Raw genomic sequence first — 17005 nt, forward strand, 5'->3', positions numbered from 1 at the left:
CCATAAATATTTCAGTAGGTGTCTCTAAAAATATGAATTCTTTATTTTAACATTACAATAGCATAATCACAACTATTTGTGAGAATTCCAAAATATTATCAGATATCAAAATATATCAGATTCCCAATTGTCTCAAAATTTTAAAGTTTTTTTTGTTTGTTTGAATGAGGATCCAAATAAGGCCCACATATGTCCATCAGATAGAACATTATTTTAAATGGCACTATTGTTTCACGCATTTGTGAGAGGCCATATTTTGTAATCTCTCCCCAGGATATCTGTCCTATTTGATAATGGGGTCAAGTTCCATAGTCCATTGATTTCTTTCATTACCCTTTATTTTTACTAAGTTAAACACTCCCAATTTACAGACACTGGAAACAGTAACAAATGTCTGATATCTTTTTCCAATGACTATGGATTCAGCAATTAGAAATTTCTTATTGCAAACATGTTTAGCCCTCTACCAGGTGCCAAATGAATTATGAAACACATTTAAAATCTGGACAGATCCATGCTTTAACTTGAGAGATGGGGGAAAATGGGTCCCCCTCACCTACAGGGACTTCCTTCTGCTTCTGAAGAGCCTATCTTCAACGTTACAGGTTGTTTTAAACCATGCCCAATACCAGATTAAGAGAGAGTCAAACTCCAGTCAGAGCAGACTGGACCTGAGTTTGGTCTTAAGAGGATTTCTCAAGTCCAGCTAATTGTTTTTCTCTTAAAGGGGCTGAGTTTTTCTTTTGGATCCTGCAGACCAATACAAGAATTGACTTCGTATCAGAGGCAAATGATCAGTAGATATGCTGTGATGGGCAAAGTCATTCAAAGTTGTTAGGAGGACAATGAAAGTGTCAGGCAGGGTATGAGGTGATTCTGAAGGAGGATTGGAGCAGGACCAAGTAGAAGACGAAGAGGGTGATATAGGAATGAAGAGGGAGGAATCTGCAATGGCATTCATATTTCTGACTCCAGTGTGGGATGCCATGTAAAAAGGAACCCTAAATTCACACATACATGCACACACACCCCAAAGAAACCCCTTGCAAGTTGCTCATGGCCCTAGGATGGAAAGAGCCAGCTGATCTGAGAATAAGAAAATGCACCTTACATGAAATATTCTCTTCATAGTTACAGCAAATGTTCTCAACACTGGCTGCATATGAGAAGCATCTTGGGAGTTTAAAATACTATGTCCGGGCCCCTGCGCAGGCTAGCGGAATCGGAATCTCCGGGTATTTTTAAACCTCCGTCACCGTCCCTCTCCTGGACACCCCCACCCACACAGGTGATTCTAACATGCAGCCTGGCCTGAGAACCACCGGGCTAAAGCATGGATAGCAAGGGCTATTTCAGTACAGGATCGATTAATGAGCAAGGGCTCATTATTCAAAATACTCACAACTTGAAGCTTGGTTTGGCTCAGCCTAGACTTCTGGAGCTTGGGGTGAGAAGCAACCTAATCTTCAGAATTCACAGCTCTCCTGCGAAACAATGTCAGCGGGGAGAGCCTGGCAGGGGAATGGGAAAGGCAGGGTGAGGTTCCCTTCTGCGGGGGAGAACACTGGTTCTCTCACTCCTCTGTGCGTGATGATCACACGGGAATATCTGTCAAAAGCAGCTTCCTGGGCCCCACTCCCTGGGTCGGTCAGGTTTAGGATGTGGCCCAAGAACCTGCCTTTTAGCAGGTCTCCAGGTGACTCTCTGAGGGTTTATGGAACAAATACACATCCAGAAACCCTGAGAGGCCTCCAGGAGCAGCAGTCTGTGGGCCCTTCCTGGTGAACACATGCAGGGCAGGGCTTCCCTCTTCAACCCTGGGCCCTGCCCCTGGTCTGAGCGGTAGGTCTGAGGTGGTGCCTAGCGTCAGTGTTAGAAGTGATTTCAGGGCACTGTCCAATTGGGGACCTTCATGGAAAAGAAGTGGACCTGCCCCAAGTTTTCTCTGTACAATAGAAGGTGGAAGCGAAGCAGGAAGGACCCTTGGCTCATTCACTCCTTGCTTCTACCAAAACGGAAGCTGGCGTTTTCCTAGGAGGACAGCTGGCAGGAAGTGCAGGCGGAAACCAAGCAGCAGCCTCTGGTCTTTCAGCAACCACTGATTTTATCAGAAAAGTGGACCTCAAAGCATCATCAAAGCAAACATGCAAATTCTTGGGCCCCACCCCAGACCACCTACTGATCAGGTACTTCGGGGAGACAGGCTCCCTAATCTGTGTCACAGCAGGCTCCCAGGTGATTCTGATGCTTGCTCGGTGATTATGGGCTTAGGAAAGGCCCCACCTCTTCTGGCCATCCCCTCAGGTCCCTTGTCATGGAGACAGGGGGAGGCCCCACAGCACCTCCCCCACTCTCACGGTTATTGGGAAGGTGCTGAAGGATACTGGGGCTGCCAGCCTGGAGGAAAAGGAGCCTGGTTCCAGGCAGCTGCCACCTGCACAGGCTGCTCTCCCAGCTGACTTGCTTTGTTTTATTTTCTCTAAGCCTGAAGAAGGGCTTTCCCCAGAGAGAAAGGACACCTGGTGCCTAATCCCCCAAAGCAGAGGCAGCTGTGGTCCAGAAGCCCCAGGGCCTGTTTCCACTGTCCTCCCTGGGGAAATGCAGGCATAGGGCCCAGAGAGGCCCAGGACTTGTCTCCACACTCTCCTTTCTCTGGCCAAGAAAATGCTTCCTCTCCTTGGAGGATGGAGATGCAAACACTCCCTTTCTGGAGCAGGCTGCAGCCAGAGGGGCGGCATCCTCTACCAAGACGAAAGCCCTTTTGGGACAGTGTGAATGCTGGTACCCCACACTCCCAAAGATGAGGGGAGGCTGATCTGAGGCAGAGGCACAGGTGAGAACCAGACCAGTGGGACAGAACAAGTTACTTGCCTCTTTCTTCTCTGGACCCAATTTTGGAATTCTTCCAAGCATTCTGATCAGAGACAAAGACTAACATGCTCTAAAAGGGGGTCGCCAGGATTGGAAGTAATCCAGACCTGTTGTGGATTCACTGCAGAGTCTTTCAATGTGTTATATGGGGTTCACTACTTTAAAACAAAAATTCAGGGACTTGGGATAAATGAAAAGTATAGTTTCATTGTATTTTCTTGTCAAACACCTTTACTTGAGGCAACAACTGAAGTATAATTTAATTCAGCAGGAAATATCACACTTGGAGGGAAAACACACACTCAAAAAAACCCTTAAATGAAAGCCAAACATTCTTTCCAAGGCACAGCACTGGCATTTTCAGATTGACAGCAGGACGAGTTTGTTTTCCGTGAAACAAAATCACGAGTCCAGAGTCTGTTTTTGAAACAGCTTTCCACTTCATCTCCCTTTCTCGGGCTCAGGGAACGATGCTTGTGGCCTTCCTCAGGGCCAGGTAGCCGGTGACGACGTCAGAGGGCAGCCTCCGAATATAGGAAAACTCTTCAATGGTGCTGAACCGCAGTTTGCTCTGGGGGTCTGTGTAGTTGGCCTGGAAGGAGGCACAGGGAAGGGCAGAAAGTTTTTGTGGGTAGGGATATAAGTTCAAGTATAAGTTTAAAAAATTTTTCTGTTTCACTGAAAGTGATATATATTTTCATTATGTCTTACTCTGCCACCAAGAACACTAAATCACTCACTGTGGCACAGGCTCATTAACCTTCCCAGACTCCAGAAACACTTCAGGGTGCGGACAGGAGGAAGGGGAATAACCGCATTAGACTCTGGGACCCTTCTTGTTGGTGCCTCAAGGGCTGCAACAGGTCCAAGAGTGAATTCATGATGGTCATCCCTCCCACTCCTGCCTCTTTCCAACAAATGTCCCAGGTCTGTGCTCAAGGCAGGAGCTGACGCCCTGCATGCTGGGCATGTGGCCCTCCCTGCTGTGCTCCATTTACCTCCAGCATGCTCCTTTCCAGCTCTTCCAACACCCCCTGCGCCACTTCCACACCTCCCGGAGCCACTCTGTAGTACATCACTGACCGTCCACAGCCACCCTTCCCCTAGAACTGCAGCCAGGATCTTCTTCGCAATGTGCAACTCTGATCATGTCATTCCTTAGCATAAAATCTCTCAAAATGGCTCCTCTGCTCTTGGGACAAAGGCCCAAGTCCTCAGTGCAGCTCCTCGGCTCTGGGCCTTCCTTTGTCCTCAGCCTCCTCCTCAGCCACACGTCCCCACTCTGATTCCAACTATCCCTGGCCTCTAACTAAGTTCCTCCATTTTACCATGCCCCATCTGTCCTTTCCTTGGCAGGGGACCCCAACTGTGGCCCATTTTGCTCAGTAATCACCAGTTCATTCTTCAGGACTCAGCCCCAAAGCTACACTTCGAGGGAAGCCTATTTGTACCCCCACAGGAGGTCAGAGCCTCACCCTCCACTCTCACAGCAGCAAAAATACTCCAGTGGAATGCACATCTCTGCTGCTTTAAAGTTTATTATCTACATGACTCTTTGATGATGGTCTAGGCTATGAGGGTCCATGAGACAGGAACTCTGTGGTTTGCTTATCATTGTAGCCTGGCTCCTAGTGCAATGCAGAGTGCACAGAGGGCCTCCAGTCAGGTTTGTATAATAAAACAAATGATTAATGAATGAATAAACAGACAGACAATTGGGACCATCGCGGAAAAGAGAACTTGTTTCCCAGACATATCAAAATTCTCACTTGGTCTCTGTTCCCCGTGTGCCAAGTGGAGAAAATAATTCACTAACTATACACCTCAAAGTACGTGGGCTTCTACGGATTTTGAAACAAAAGACATGAGGGTGAGTCATTTTGAGCTCCTTTAAAAAAAATCATAAAAGATGCCATTAAAGTCTAGATAGATAACATCCAATTATTCAAGTGTAGATGTCTACTTTAATGTGGATCATCTTTGTGTGGACCTAGACTCACAGTAATCGGTGATTTAGGAAGGGAGGGAACACTCAATAAAAAAGCAACGAGCTGTCGGGAACTTATTTATAGGCTTCTCGTGCCCTAAAAAGTCTTCCATTTTGCCACTGGGGACTCCCCTAAGTATTTAACTGCTGTGTGTTAGGAAATGGGATTATTCCTAAAAGGCTAAGATTAACTAATAGCTCTATATAAAATAAAACTTCAATCCCTTGGCTTGACCTAGATGTTACCTTTCTGTACCACATTTCCTTTAATGACAGTAATATAAGGAACGGCTTAATTAGAAAAACAGTGACAAGTCTCTTCTGAGGGATCCTGGCCATGAGGGAAGTTAGGTTAACTGTTAGGAGAGGCTGCCCTGCAGTTCCGAGCAGAGCACAGGCATGTGTGTCTGGCGTGGACCATCTGGCTTCCGTAGACGAACCAGCCTCGGCCGAGCTCCATGTCTGTGGCTGCCTCACTCCTACCAGCAAACTGTGCTGAGCCGGCCCGCCCAAGTTCAGACCTCACTGCCAAGAGCGCTGCTGAATAAACAGTGCAGAATACAGAGATCCTGTGGCACCAACAAAAAAGTTACCAACAAAAACCTGAACAGACTGGACTGGACCCAGGGGCCAGCATCTAGGATTCTGAATAGAAGGAAGGATGCCAAGTGACACCCCAGAGTTGAACAAGTCAAGAGCTTCACACCTACAGTCCACCCTCCTCTGGATGCCATCCCTTGAGCCTGAGTGAAATAAGCAAAGGCCAACTTCCCACAGGGAATCCAGCAAACAGCTTCAGGCCCCCCTTGCTGCAGGGTGACAGGCAGTATTCACAGCTTGCCCGTCTCACCCAGAATACACTTTTCATAGCTCTGTAATGAGCGCTGAACACAGGTGTGACCCTGCATGTCTGGCTGCTGTGCCTAGGCACAGGGGAAACAGTCATGTGGCTGGCTGGGAACAGGTGTGTGTCCATGTAAATGTGAACTAGGCTTTACTTTTTAATTATATAACTTTAAATTATGTAAGCAACAGACGAACATGTTCTCCCCTAAAAAAAAATGAACAGAAAACATTACAGATAAGACTAAAGTCCTCATTTACCACCATCTACCATCCAAAAGTCCTCTGCCTTCCCCTGGAGAAACCACTGCTAAGTGGGCACCTTTCCAGACTTTTTATGTCTACCCCTATACACATACGTAAACACACAAGAGAAATAACTCAATGTGTGTGTGTGTGTGTGTGTGTGTGTGTTGATTTTATATATGTAACACCATGCTATTTATATTGCTTTGCATCTTTCAATCAACATTACATCCTGGAAATTTGTCCATGTTGTTACTATGCACTGAGCTCAAGAACAGTATGAAAATATCCGCTGTGATAGACCTTGATGTTGCTTCCAGCATTTTGCGAATGTAGTCTCTCATAAGCATTTCTGCATGAAGTTCTTTGTGCACACTATTTCTCTAGGGAGCTGCCTATAAGGCATATTGCAAGGTCAGATGCTTTTGCTTTTTTTTTTAAATCTCAACAGACTGTTCCAATTGTCCTCCAAAAAAGCAGTACCAGTGTATGTTCCCACCTCAAAACAGCAATGTATGAAGACATCCATTTCTGTATGTTGGTGCCAAAATGTATAAGCAAATGTCTTAATTTCTTCCCTGTTTGATGAGTCTTTCTCCTAATTACCAGTGAAGCTGAATATCTACTTATTGGTCATCTATATTTCTTCTCTGGCAATTGCCTATTTATATCCTTTTTGCTGATTCTTCTGTGGGATTGTCCTTTAATGAACTGGGAGACTTCTTTGTCTATTCAGAATTTCTTATTTCCTACATACAGTGGGGCAAGAGGTTTTAGGTAATGTGTAACATGACAAGTCCACTGCCAATGACATAAAGGGGCCTGGAATAATGATTCTCCTTCCTCCTAATGTGTGAAAACCACTGTACTAGCAGATGAGCTGCCTGAAACGGTAAGGATAAAGCTGACATTCTAAGGAACCACCCTCAAGTCTGGCCATAACTGTGGCCTCCAGAAACTCAAAATGACACAGGGAGAGATTTCCACTTTGGGCCATAACAGAATAACTGGTGCCAGATGAGCTCTCTTGCCATAAACGACTATTACAACAGGTCAAATATATGAAGTAGCCATTTTCAGGCAACAGACAAGAGGTAGCACAAGACGGCAATCCCTGAGAAAAGAGAAGCTCACAAGGTAAGTTCCAGGATCATCCAAACTCTCTCTGCCTGTGCCAATTTCCTGACCGTGGGGCAGAGGTGGAGCTCATGCAGAGCTCAATGGACCCACTGAGCTGGGGAAGCAGAGATCAGATTCAGGGGCTACTGAAACACCTGATACTGGCAAAACCGAGTAACAGAAGAGGGAGCTGCCTTGGAAGGGAGGCAAAAGTCAGTTTGGGATTCCACATGAGTCCATAACCATGGGCTGGACTATGCATGTTCAAGGCAAGACTATATAGGTCTTACTGGAGAGTGGTTAAGAGGGAAACAGAAACTCCAGAGGCTAAGCAGTGCTGGGAGTTGCTGAAGTGCCAGCCCAGCCAGAATAGGGATTGCTGTAACACTCCTGGCACCTAGCTAAGATAACAGAAAGGCCACAGCTTAGGAATTAAAATCATGCCCTTGAGTACCATCTATTCTAGTCTCACTACAACAAAGCCTAACACCAAACTTCATTAAGACTGGTAGAGGATAAAGAACTTAGAAGTTAAGTGCAACTAAGTTAAAGAAGCTTGGGAAACATGGGCTTTCCGCAGACCTGTCCTAACGAAGTGCAAAACCAAACCTACACCCATTCAAGGTGATCAGTCAGGAACTAAGCTACCACAGGAAAAAAAAATACTCTTCAGGGAAAGATAACAGAATCTAGAGTTTTTACAATACATCATCCATAATGTCCAGTATACAACAAAAAAACTCATAGATGCAAAGAAACAGGAAAATGTGACCCACAGTTAAGAAAAAAAGCAGTCAATAGAAACTGGCCAAGATGAACCAAATGTTGGAAATAGCAGATAAATACTTTAAAACAGCTATTATGTGTTTGATGACTTAAAAAATATATATATATATAGACTTAATGACCAAGTAGTCTTAAAAGACAAGGAAATCACCAGAACCAGACCCAAATATGATGTAGGTTTTGAAACTATCAGACAGGAAATTAAAAATAACTACAATCAATATGTTGAAGGAGTTAAAGGAGAGACAACATGCAAGACAGAAAGTTATTTCAGGTCAGGCACAGTGGCTCACGTTGGTAATCCTAACACTTTGGAAGGCCAAGGCGGGTGGATGGCTTGAGGCTGGGAGTTTGGGACCAGCTTGGGCAACACAGTGAGACCCCTTCTCTATAAAAGACTTTTTTAAAGTTAGCCAGGTGTGGTGGCACACACCTGTAGTCCTAGCTGCCTGGGAGGCTGAAGCAGGTGGATCACTTGAGCCCAGGAGTTTGAGGCTGTAGTGAGCTGTGATCACACCACTGCACTCTAGCCTGGATTAGAGAGCAAGACTCTATCTCTAAATAAATAAATAAATAATTCAAAAGAAAGTTATTTCATCAGAGACATGAAAGCTATAATAATCAAACAGAAAAGCTAGAAATTAAAAACCCAGTTAAAGAGATAATGCTTCCCATGGGCTTATTCACTGGTATACTCTATACAGTGAGTAAAGAACTTGAAGACACATCAGTAGATACCATCCAAACTGAACCGCAATGAAATAAAAGAGTTTTAAAAAGCAAACAAACCAGAACAGAGCATCCAAGAATTTTGGGACACTATCAAATAGTTTAACATGTGTGTAACTGGAATCCTAGAAGAAGGGAAAAAGACAAGGCAAAAGAAATATTTGAAGAAATGAGGGCCAAGAATTTTCCAAAATTCTTGACAGATACCAAACCACAAATCCAAAACCTCAGAGAACATCAAGAATACATACCAGAAAAATAATACCCTGAGTCATATTCAATAATACCCAGTCATATTCAAACTGCTGAAAACAAAAGACAAAGAGAAAATCTTGAAGGCCGTCAAACAAGAAACATTACGTAGAGATGAACAAAGGTAAGAATTACATCAAACTTCTCCCCATGGAAGCAAAAAGACAACATTTAACCGCTGACATCTTAAAAGTGATGAAAGAAAAAACTGTCAGCTCAGACTTGAAAATGTCATTCAAAAATACTCACTGAAAATATCATTCAAAAAGGAAGAACAAGGCTGGGTGCAGTGGCTCCACGCCTGTAATCCCAGCACTTTCGGAGACCAAGGCGGGAAGGATCACTTGAGCCCAGGAATTTGAGACCAGGCCTAGGCAACAGCGTGAAATCCCATCTCTACAAAAAATACAAAAAATTAGCCAGGCATGGTGGCACACACCTGTAGCCCCAGTTACTTGGGAGGCTGAGGTGGGTGCATCACCTGAGCCTGGGAGGTCAAGACGGCTGCAGTGAGCCAAGATGGTTCGACTGCACTCCAGCCTAGGCAACAGAGTAAGACTCTGTCTTAAAAAAAAAAAAAAAAAAAGAAAGAAAAGAAAAAGAAGAAGAAATAAAGGCTCTTTGACAAAACAAAAAAAGAAAGGACTTCATTAGCAGCAAATCTACTTTATAAGAAAAGCACAGTAAACTGTTCCAGTAGAAAGAATATGACATCAGACTGCAACTTGGAAATAAACAACAAAATGAAAAAAGGTGGAAATAGAATGAAATGAAGATAAAAGAAAGTTCTTTTTTTTTTCTTATTTTTATTTCTCTAAAAGCTAACTGTCTAGAGCACAAATTAACAGCTAAGTATTTTGTTTGCAGCATATGTAAAAGTAAACTATATGACAACAAAGAATTAGAGACTGGGATTAGAAATTCACTACCAGAAGACCCTCACAATACACACAAAGTGGTATAGGATTTGAAAATAGACTCAGGTTATTTAAAATGTATATTTTAAACATGAAAGTAACCATTCATTATTTTTAAAAGAGGTATAAATAATAAGAAAACAGAATTTTAAAATGTTCAATTAACCCCAGTTTTATCATCATGAGAAAACAGAGGAATTCCAGTGGTGGAGGATTCTACTAAATACCTGACCAGTGCTCCTTAAAACTGTTAAGGTCATTAAAAACAAGGACAATCTGAGAAACTGGCATAGCCAAGAGGAGTCTAAAGAGACGTGATGACTAAATTTGATATAGTTTTAGGTAAAAACTAAGGAAATGTGAATAGACTATAGACTTGAGTTAATAATAGTATATCACTATTGGTTCATTAATTGTAACAAATATACCATAGATGTTAATAACAGCAGACACTGAGTTTGGGTTATATGGGTACTTTCTATACTATTGTCTCTATTTTTCATAAATCTAGAACTGTTCTGAAAAATACAGTCTATTAAAAAATGCTCAATAAATCCAGAGAAGGCAGAAAAAGAGGAATAAGCAAACACAAATGGAACAAATAACTAGTGAGATGGTAGATTTAAATACAACCATATCAACAATCACTTTAAATATGAATAGCCTGAGGACAACATTTCTTAGATTGATAGACTGGATAAAAAGCAAGATCCACTGGGTGCAGAGGCTCACGCCTTTAATCCCAGCACTTTGAGAGGCTGCTGTTGGGAGACCACTTGAGCCCAGGGGTTCAAGGCTTCAGTGAGTTATGATCACACCACTCCATTCTAGCTTGGGCAGAAGAGCAAGACCCTACCTCCAAAGGAAAAAGGAAAAGAAGGACCCAACAACTCAACAATATGCTTTCAACAAGAATCCACTTTAAATATACAGATAGTTTAAAAGTGAAAAGATAGGCTGGGTGTGGTGGCTCATACCTGTAATCCCAACACTTTGGGAGGCCAAGTCAGGAGGATCACTTGAGGTCAGGAGTTTGAGACCAGCCTGATCAACATGGCAAAACCTCATCTCTATTAAAAATATATAAATCAGCCAGGTGTGGTGGCGTGCGCCTGTAATCCCAGCTACTTGGGAGGCTGAGGCAGGATAATCGCTTGAACCCAGGAGGTAGAGGCTGCAGTGAGCCAAGAGTGTGCCAATGCACTCCAGCCTGGGTAACACAGCAAGAATCTGTCTCAAAAAAAAAAAAAAAAAAAGTGAAAAGATCAAGAAAGACATACCATCCACACATGAATGAAAGCAATATTAATTGCAGACAAAGTAGACTTCACAACAATGAATATTATCCGGGAGAAACAGGGATATTACATAATAATAACAAAGGAGACAATTCTCCTCTGTACATAATTAATTTGGCCAATTTGTTACATAAGTTGGAGTCATATTTTCATTAACATGTAAAGCACTTAAATTATTTTTCCAAATTTATGAGATGAAAAAGGATTGAGATGAATCTTAGGTTCTAACTTCTGCAAATAAGGAAATGGGGGTGCTCTGAGGTTCCTGAGCTTTAGTAACCTGCCTGCTTTCCACTCTTCCAGCTATGCTGGCAGTTCCTGAATTGTGTTCCCCAGAAGCACTTGAGCAGTCACTGTGGTGAGGAGTGGGGAAGAAGACAGGTGGCCAGATCCACATGGGACCGCAGCAGAAAGGTGGCTCCAGGCTGTTTATGTATTGGATTCTGTAAAAGATTTCACTTGGAAAAGGGGTTCTGATGCTTAAAAATAAGTTTGAATGTCACAACCTTTGCCAAAGCACCTATTTAGAGAAGTTTAAACATGGTTTTGTAAATACAATCATCATCTAAAATGCAGGTTTTTAAAACTTCAGCAGTAAAAAAAGAAATACATAGTTGTTTCTTTCATGTTATCGCATATAGTTAACTAGCAGAGGTAAAGAAGAGAAACTGGAGTCTCCTGCTTTCTGGTTCAATCCTCCCTGCAGGCTGCCCTACAGATGCCTGTTTGCAGCAATGAACACACTGCACAAACCTATCACCTATCACTGTAGACGGGCTCCAGGCAGGACCAGCCATGGTCAACATTCAACACTTGTCTAATTAGACGTTACTGTGAAATCTTTTCCATTTAATGTTATAAGAGAGATACTCACAAGCAGACCTGAAACATCAGAATACTTCTTAGCTGGCTTAAATGATGGAGGAGCATCAATACTGAAGTCTGGAAAAAAAAAAAGATAACTAAACGAAACTGAAAACATTCAAATCCCCTCTCTTTTTTTTCCTAAAATAGTATTTGATAATATTCCTGAAAATTTCCTTTGTGATTAAGTAGTCACAGAAGTCTCTGGAGATTAACTAGAGAAGTAGGGGAGGATTCCCAGAAATAATGCAGTGTGTCACAGGCCAAGTGCAGGCTCCAGATCTAGCCCCGCCCTGTCACCAGGGATGCTCTCTCTATGCCAGCAGAAGCACCGGAAAGCTCATCTGCCCACCAGCTATTTTCACAATCTCACACTACATGGGCTGATGGTGATGAAATGCCAAACAAGCCAGTAACTGGATCTGAGCATCCCCACACCCTCGTGTCCACACCCAGACGAATGACTGACTAGCTCACTTGTCACCCATGTGAGTCACCCCCACGAAAGAAGTGTAGTGGAGCAGGAGATGGTGAGAACTTTGAACTTGTACTTCCCAGTGAAGCTGAACAGAACATATAACAGTGTTTTACATAAATCTGGACACACTGCAGCATGAAGTATTTACTCTTGCTAAACACTGGCTCACAAAGTAAAAGAGCTGGACTTTAAGCTGGTTGTCAGGAACTCTCCTAAATCTGGCATTATACTTGGGCTACCTTGTTTTTGGAAACACATTTTAAGAGTAGACTTTTGAATGAGAAGTTTGTCTAGTAGAAACACCAATATTATCATATTGGGACCTATGACACTAAAACCCACACATCCATGACAACACAAACAAACAGGCTCAATACAGATACAGTTACGAGAAAATACACACATAATCTGCCCACACTGATGCCACTGTAAAATTCTCAAGCTAAAAATTATTTCCTACAATGATGCAAACACAATAAAATACTGTAGGTTTGTTATAGGATAGTTCCTACTCTGAACATTGTAAACACATGGAAGGCTCTAGCCAGCTCACAGTTAGGATCGTTCAGTTGCCACGGCAATGCCCTTTCGGAAGCGAGGATTTGTTTCAGGTTCTTCCAGGTTCTGTTCTTCTTGCCAGCTACTGCGCCACCGTGGCCAGAGTGCTCGAATTGAAGGCATGGATTAGAAGAAACAAAAACCAATGGAGACTACCATTTCAGAATCTGACATCTATGCTTAATCATACCTGTAATGTACCGCTCATCTGTCAACCATCATTGAGACCCCTGAGACTTTTTTTAAAAGGTATTTCACTGTACACGTTAACATGTTAATCTTATTTTTAAAAAGAGGTTTTCAGATTGTCAAAGCCCTTGAGTTAGTTTGTGTTGGGAGTAGAAATAAAAGGCTACTTCTTTATATGCATGTTAAAAAAAAGCCTTTATTGGGTCTAACTTTGTAGAATTCATTCATGAATTTCTTCATACTTTAAGATAAATTTACTACAAAGTCAGATTTAAATCCACGACTGTGTCTCTAAACTCCCTTCTTGGGGCAAGTCTCTGCCAAGCAAACTGGGGATCCTGGAAAAGGTGAGAAAGCTCCAGCTGCAGTATGGCAAACCTTCTGGATATCTGGTTTTTTTTTTAAAATCCTATAAAGATGACAAAATAAAATGGAAAAGAATACCAAAATCTGTTACAAACACTGGTAACATTGTATTTCCAAAACTAATTCATTAAAAAAATTTAACACTATAATCTGAACTGCTGCCATCTATTACCAGTCTCAAGCATGACAGGAAGAGGACCCCGTGTTCCACTCAACAGCACAACAGCTTTGATCTACCTTACGAAACTAATGAGGAAATACTTCTCATTTAGCTTAATATTTCAAGCTTTGTCTAAGATTGTAAGACTAATGAAAAGGTTAGGGGAACAATCATCACGGACATGACCCACCCTCCAAACAGTATCCTTTAATGAATCCACAAAGGACACCCAAATCCTTGGGATATGGCACATTGAGAGATCCACAGGAAGAACCCTTCTTCTTTTGTCTCCATCTCACCCATGGGGGAGAAGGAGGCGACTGGGACTGAGGGAGAAGAGAATGCCAGTGCCACCTTGCCTGCAGGCCCAGCAAGATCTGAGGCTGAGGTGTGGCATTTGGCTGTTTATTCAGCTGATACCTTCGATGCTTACCACAAAGTTGGGATCCTTAAATGGCAAAGGTTTGGCAGCTTTTTCCACAGGTCCTGTGCTAAACTCAGAGGGCACCACTTTATTCTCATTCATGGCTTCCATGCTGATACCCTTCAAACACAATAAAAATAGTTCGAAGAAGTCAGTTTCTTCCAGCTGAGTTCCCCACCTCTGCTCTCAACAGGGCATACGATGATGCCACAGAGCATGCAAGGGAAGACAGTGTGCCCAGAGCTCCAGCAGGTAGCCTGCCCCAGGGGAGGGCACACCACACAGGGAGTAGCACCTGCTGTGCAGAAGCCACAGGAGAAACAGGCCAGGACCCCCAGCTACTATGATTCCCAGGTACCCTAAATGCTAAGCACAGGGATGGCTGTCCTACCCAAGTAAGGTCATTTAATTCTGGCAACCACTCCACAGTGGGTGCTATTATCCCCAACATACAGAAACGAAAACTGAGGCCCAGGGGAACAGGTTCAAGGTCACATAGTGATTGACTTTTGGATTCAAACCTAGGTTGGGCCAGTTCTAAAGCCCTCACAATCTCCATGACGCCACACAGTTCTGACTTCCACTGATCTTATGAACTCTGTCTTAAAATATGAAGACAAAAAAGGTCCAGCCCCTTTAAGGGTCTAGTTGGCCAAAGAACCCAGACTGGAGCTGGTATGCTTAAGGGGCACAACAGGACATGGGCATTGCAAGGAAGGAAAATGAAAAAAAAGCTGGAGGGCCACAGGTCAGCTGGCAGCAGCCAGAGTGCCCTGACAAAGAGGCTAATATGGTTTAAAGCAAAAAACCTTTAAGCTAACAATACAAAGAAAAAACAAGCCAAAGTAAGAAGCCACTTCTGATCTGTAATACAATTTCCAATCTTCCCAGACTTCAATTAACTTTTTAAAAATTGAGATGTGATTTACATACAATGGAATGCACAGATCTTAAATGTAGTTGTCATGAGTTTTGCCAAAAGTTTACCCTAGCACAATTCCTATCCTCGCCAATACCTTCCAGTCCCAGCGGCAACTGCTGTTCTAATTTCTACCACATTACTTTTGCCTGTTCTAGAACTTCATATAAATAGAATCTAACAGCATGTACTCTAGTGTCTGGATTCTTTTGCTCAGCATAAAGTTTCTGAGATGTGGCCAGGCATGGTGGCTCACGCCTGTAATCCCAGCACTTTGGGAGGCCAAGGTGGTAGGATCACTCGAGGTCAGGAATTTGAGACCAGCTGGCCAACATGGTGAAACTCCATCTCTACTAAAAATACAAAAATTAGCCAGGCGTGGTGGCATGTGCCTGTAGTCCCAGCTACTCGGGAGGCTGAGGCAGGAGAATCACGTGAATCTAGGAGGCGGAGGTTGCAGTGAGCCAAGATCATGCCACTGCACTCCAGCCTGGGTGACAGTGAGACTCTGAGACTCTGCTGTCTCAAAAACAAAGAAAAGTTTCTGAGATGTATCCATATTGTTGCATGGATCAGTTTGTTTCATTGTATTTGCACACTACTCAACATAATAGTACTCCACTGTAAGAATGCACCCCAATTTGTTTATTCATTTTCCTGTTGGTGGACATTTGGTTCACTGTCAGTCTTCAGCTATTATAAATAAAGCCTCTGTGATGTTTTCATTTCTCTTGGGCAAATACCTAGGAGTGGAATGGTTGGGTTATAGGGTAAGTGTATATTTAACTTTACAAGTCACTGCCAAATCATTTTCCAAAGTGGTTGCATGCATCCTTCAAAAAAAGAGTTAAGGCCGGGCGCACTGGCTCAAGCCTGTAATCCCAGCACTTTGGGAGGCCGAGGCGGGCGGATCACAAGGTCAGGAGCTCGAGACCATTCTGGCTAACACGGTGAAACCCCATCTCTACTAAAAATACAAAAAATTAGCCGGGCGTGGTGGCGGGCACCTGTAGTCCCAGCTACTCGGGAGGCTGAGGCAGGAGAATGGCGTGAACCCAGGAGGCCGAGCTTGCAGTGAGCCGAGATCGCGCCACTGCACTCCAGCCTGGGTGACAGAGCGAGACTCCATCTCAAAAAAAAAAAAAAAAAAAAAAAAGAGTTAAGGCTAAAAGTCAACATGTTGTCACATGGAACATGGAAGACACTAAGACACTACATGAGTAACCAAAACACAACTTATCTACTCTCAGCTGGAATTTTAGCAACTTATTCTGGTTCCCTTATGCTGATAAGGTGCTCAACTTACTTAGTAAGTAAAACTCTTACTTAGTAACAGAGTATGGTGGAATATGAATATATACATTCATTCATGTTGGGGGAAGAGGAGTGGAGAAGACAAGAACCATTCTCACACTGCTGCAATAGTTCTTTGAGTGCTCTCTCCTCAAACACCTTCCCTGACGCCTCTCCAGGTCTCTCCACATGAGTCGGGGCTCCAGCCAAGGACTCCAAGCCCTGCACTCCCTCTCCTCTGTGGCTGCCACCTTCTGTGTGGATTCCCCTTCACCTCATCGTCTCCACTTCCCAGGTCTTTCTTAGCTTTTCTTCCCTCCAAGCTCAGTGCAAATGTCAACTCTAAGAACTGAGAGGCTGCCCATTCCTCATCCTTTTCCTACCATCTGTACCCACAGTGATCTCTCTCTTCCTTCCTCCCACCCTCCCTCCGCACCCACCTCTCCCTTCCTCCCACAGTCCTTTGCATTTATCTGGTAACTTCCTGAGCTACAAAATTCAGAGGTAGGACTGTGCAGTACTCATCTTGCCTACTCCAGCCCATTCTCTACAGCTCAGCCAGTGACACACTTTTCAATGCAAGCAAGATGATGCTCACTACTTAAAACTGGCCAGTGGTTTCTACCTTCCTTGGGATTAGGAACAAATTCAGGCCTCCTCTCCAGCCTTGCCTCTTGCTCCCCATCCTTCCTATATTCTGTCTTTT

At 43.4% G+C, this 17005-nt stretch overlaps 1 protein-coding gene and 1 long non-coding RNA gene across 3 annotated transcripts in view; one reads left to right on the forward strand and one right to left on the reverse strand.

Annotated features, from left to right (window-relative positions):
- The window catches only part of LOC116271465, a 95137-nt gene extending 81488 nt beyond the window's left edge, over nt 1–13649 (forward strand). Inside the window, exon 2 of the long non-coding RNA XR_004180053.1 lies at nt 11352–13649. This is a non-coding gene — a long non-coding RNA (uncharacterized LOC116271465). The remainder of the gene's footprint in view (nt 1–11351) is intronic.
- The window catches only part of INO80C (INO80 complex subunit C), a 29111-nt gene continuing 15166 nt past the window's right edge, over nt 3061–17005 (reverse strand). Inside the window, exons 2-5 of one of the 2 annotated variants that reach the window (XM_009192604.3) lie at nt 14097–14207; nt 12944–13055; nt 11923–11990; nt 3061–3463 (exon numbers count right to left, since the gene is read on the reverse strand). In XM_009192604.3, coding sequence (XP_009190868.1) covers nt 3332–3463; nt 11923–11990; nt 12944–13055; nt 14097–14207 — 423 coding nt within the window. In that variant the 3' untranslated portion in view covers nt 3061–3331. The remainder of the gene's footprint in view (nt 3464–11922; nt 11991–12943; nt 13056–14096; nt 14208–17005) is intronic. The other variant, XM_003914304.5, reaches the window with a different exon arrangement.

The sequence above is a fragment of the Papio anubis genome, chromosome 19 (genome assembly GCF_008728515.1).
Source record: "Papio anubis isolate 15944 chromosome 19, Panubis1.0, whole genome shotgun sequence".
NCBI lineage: Eukaryota > Metazoa > Chordata > Mammalia > Primates > Cercopithecidae > Papio > Papio anubis.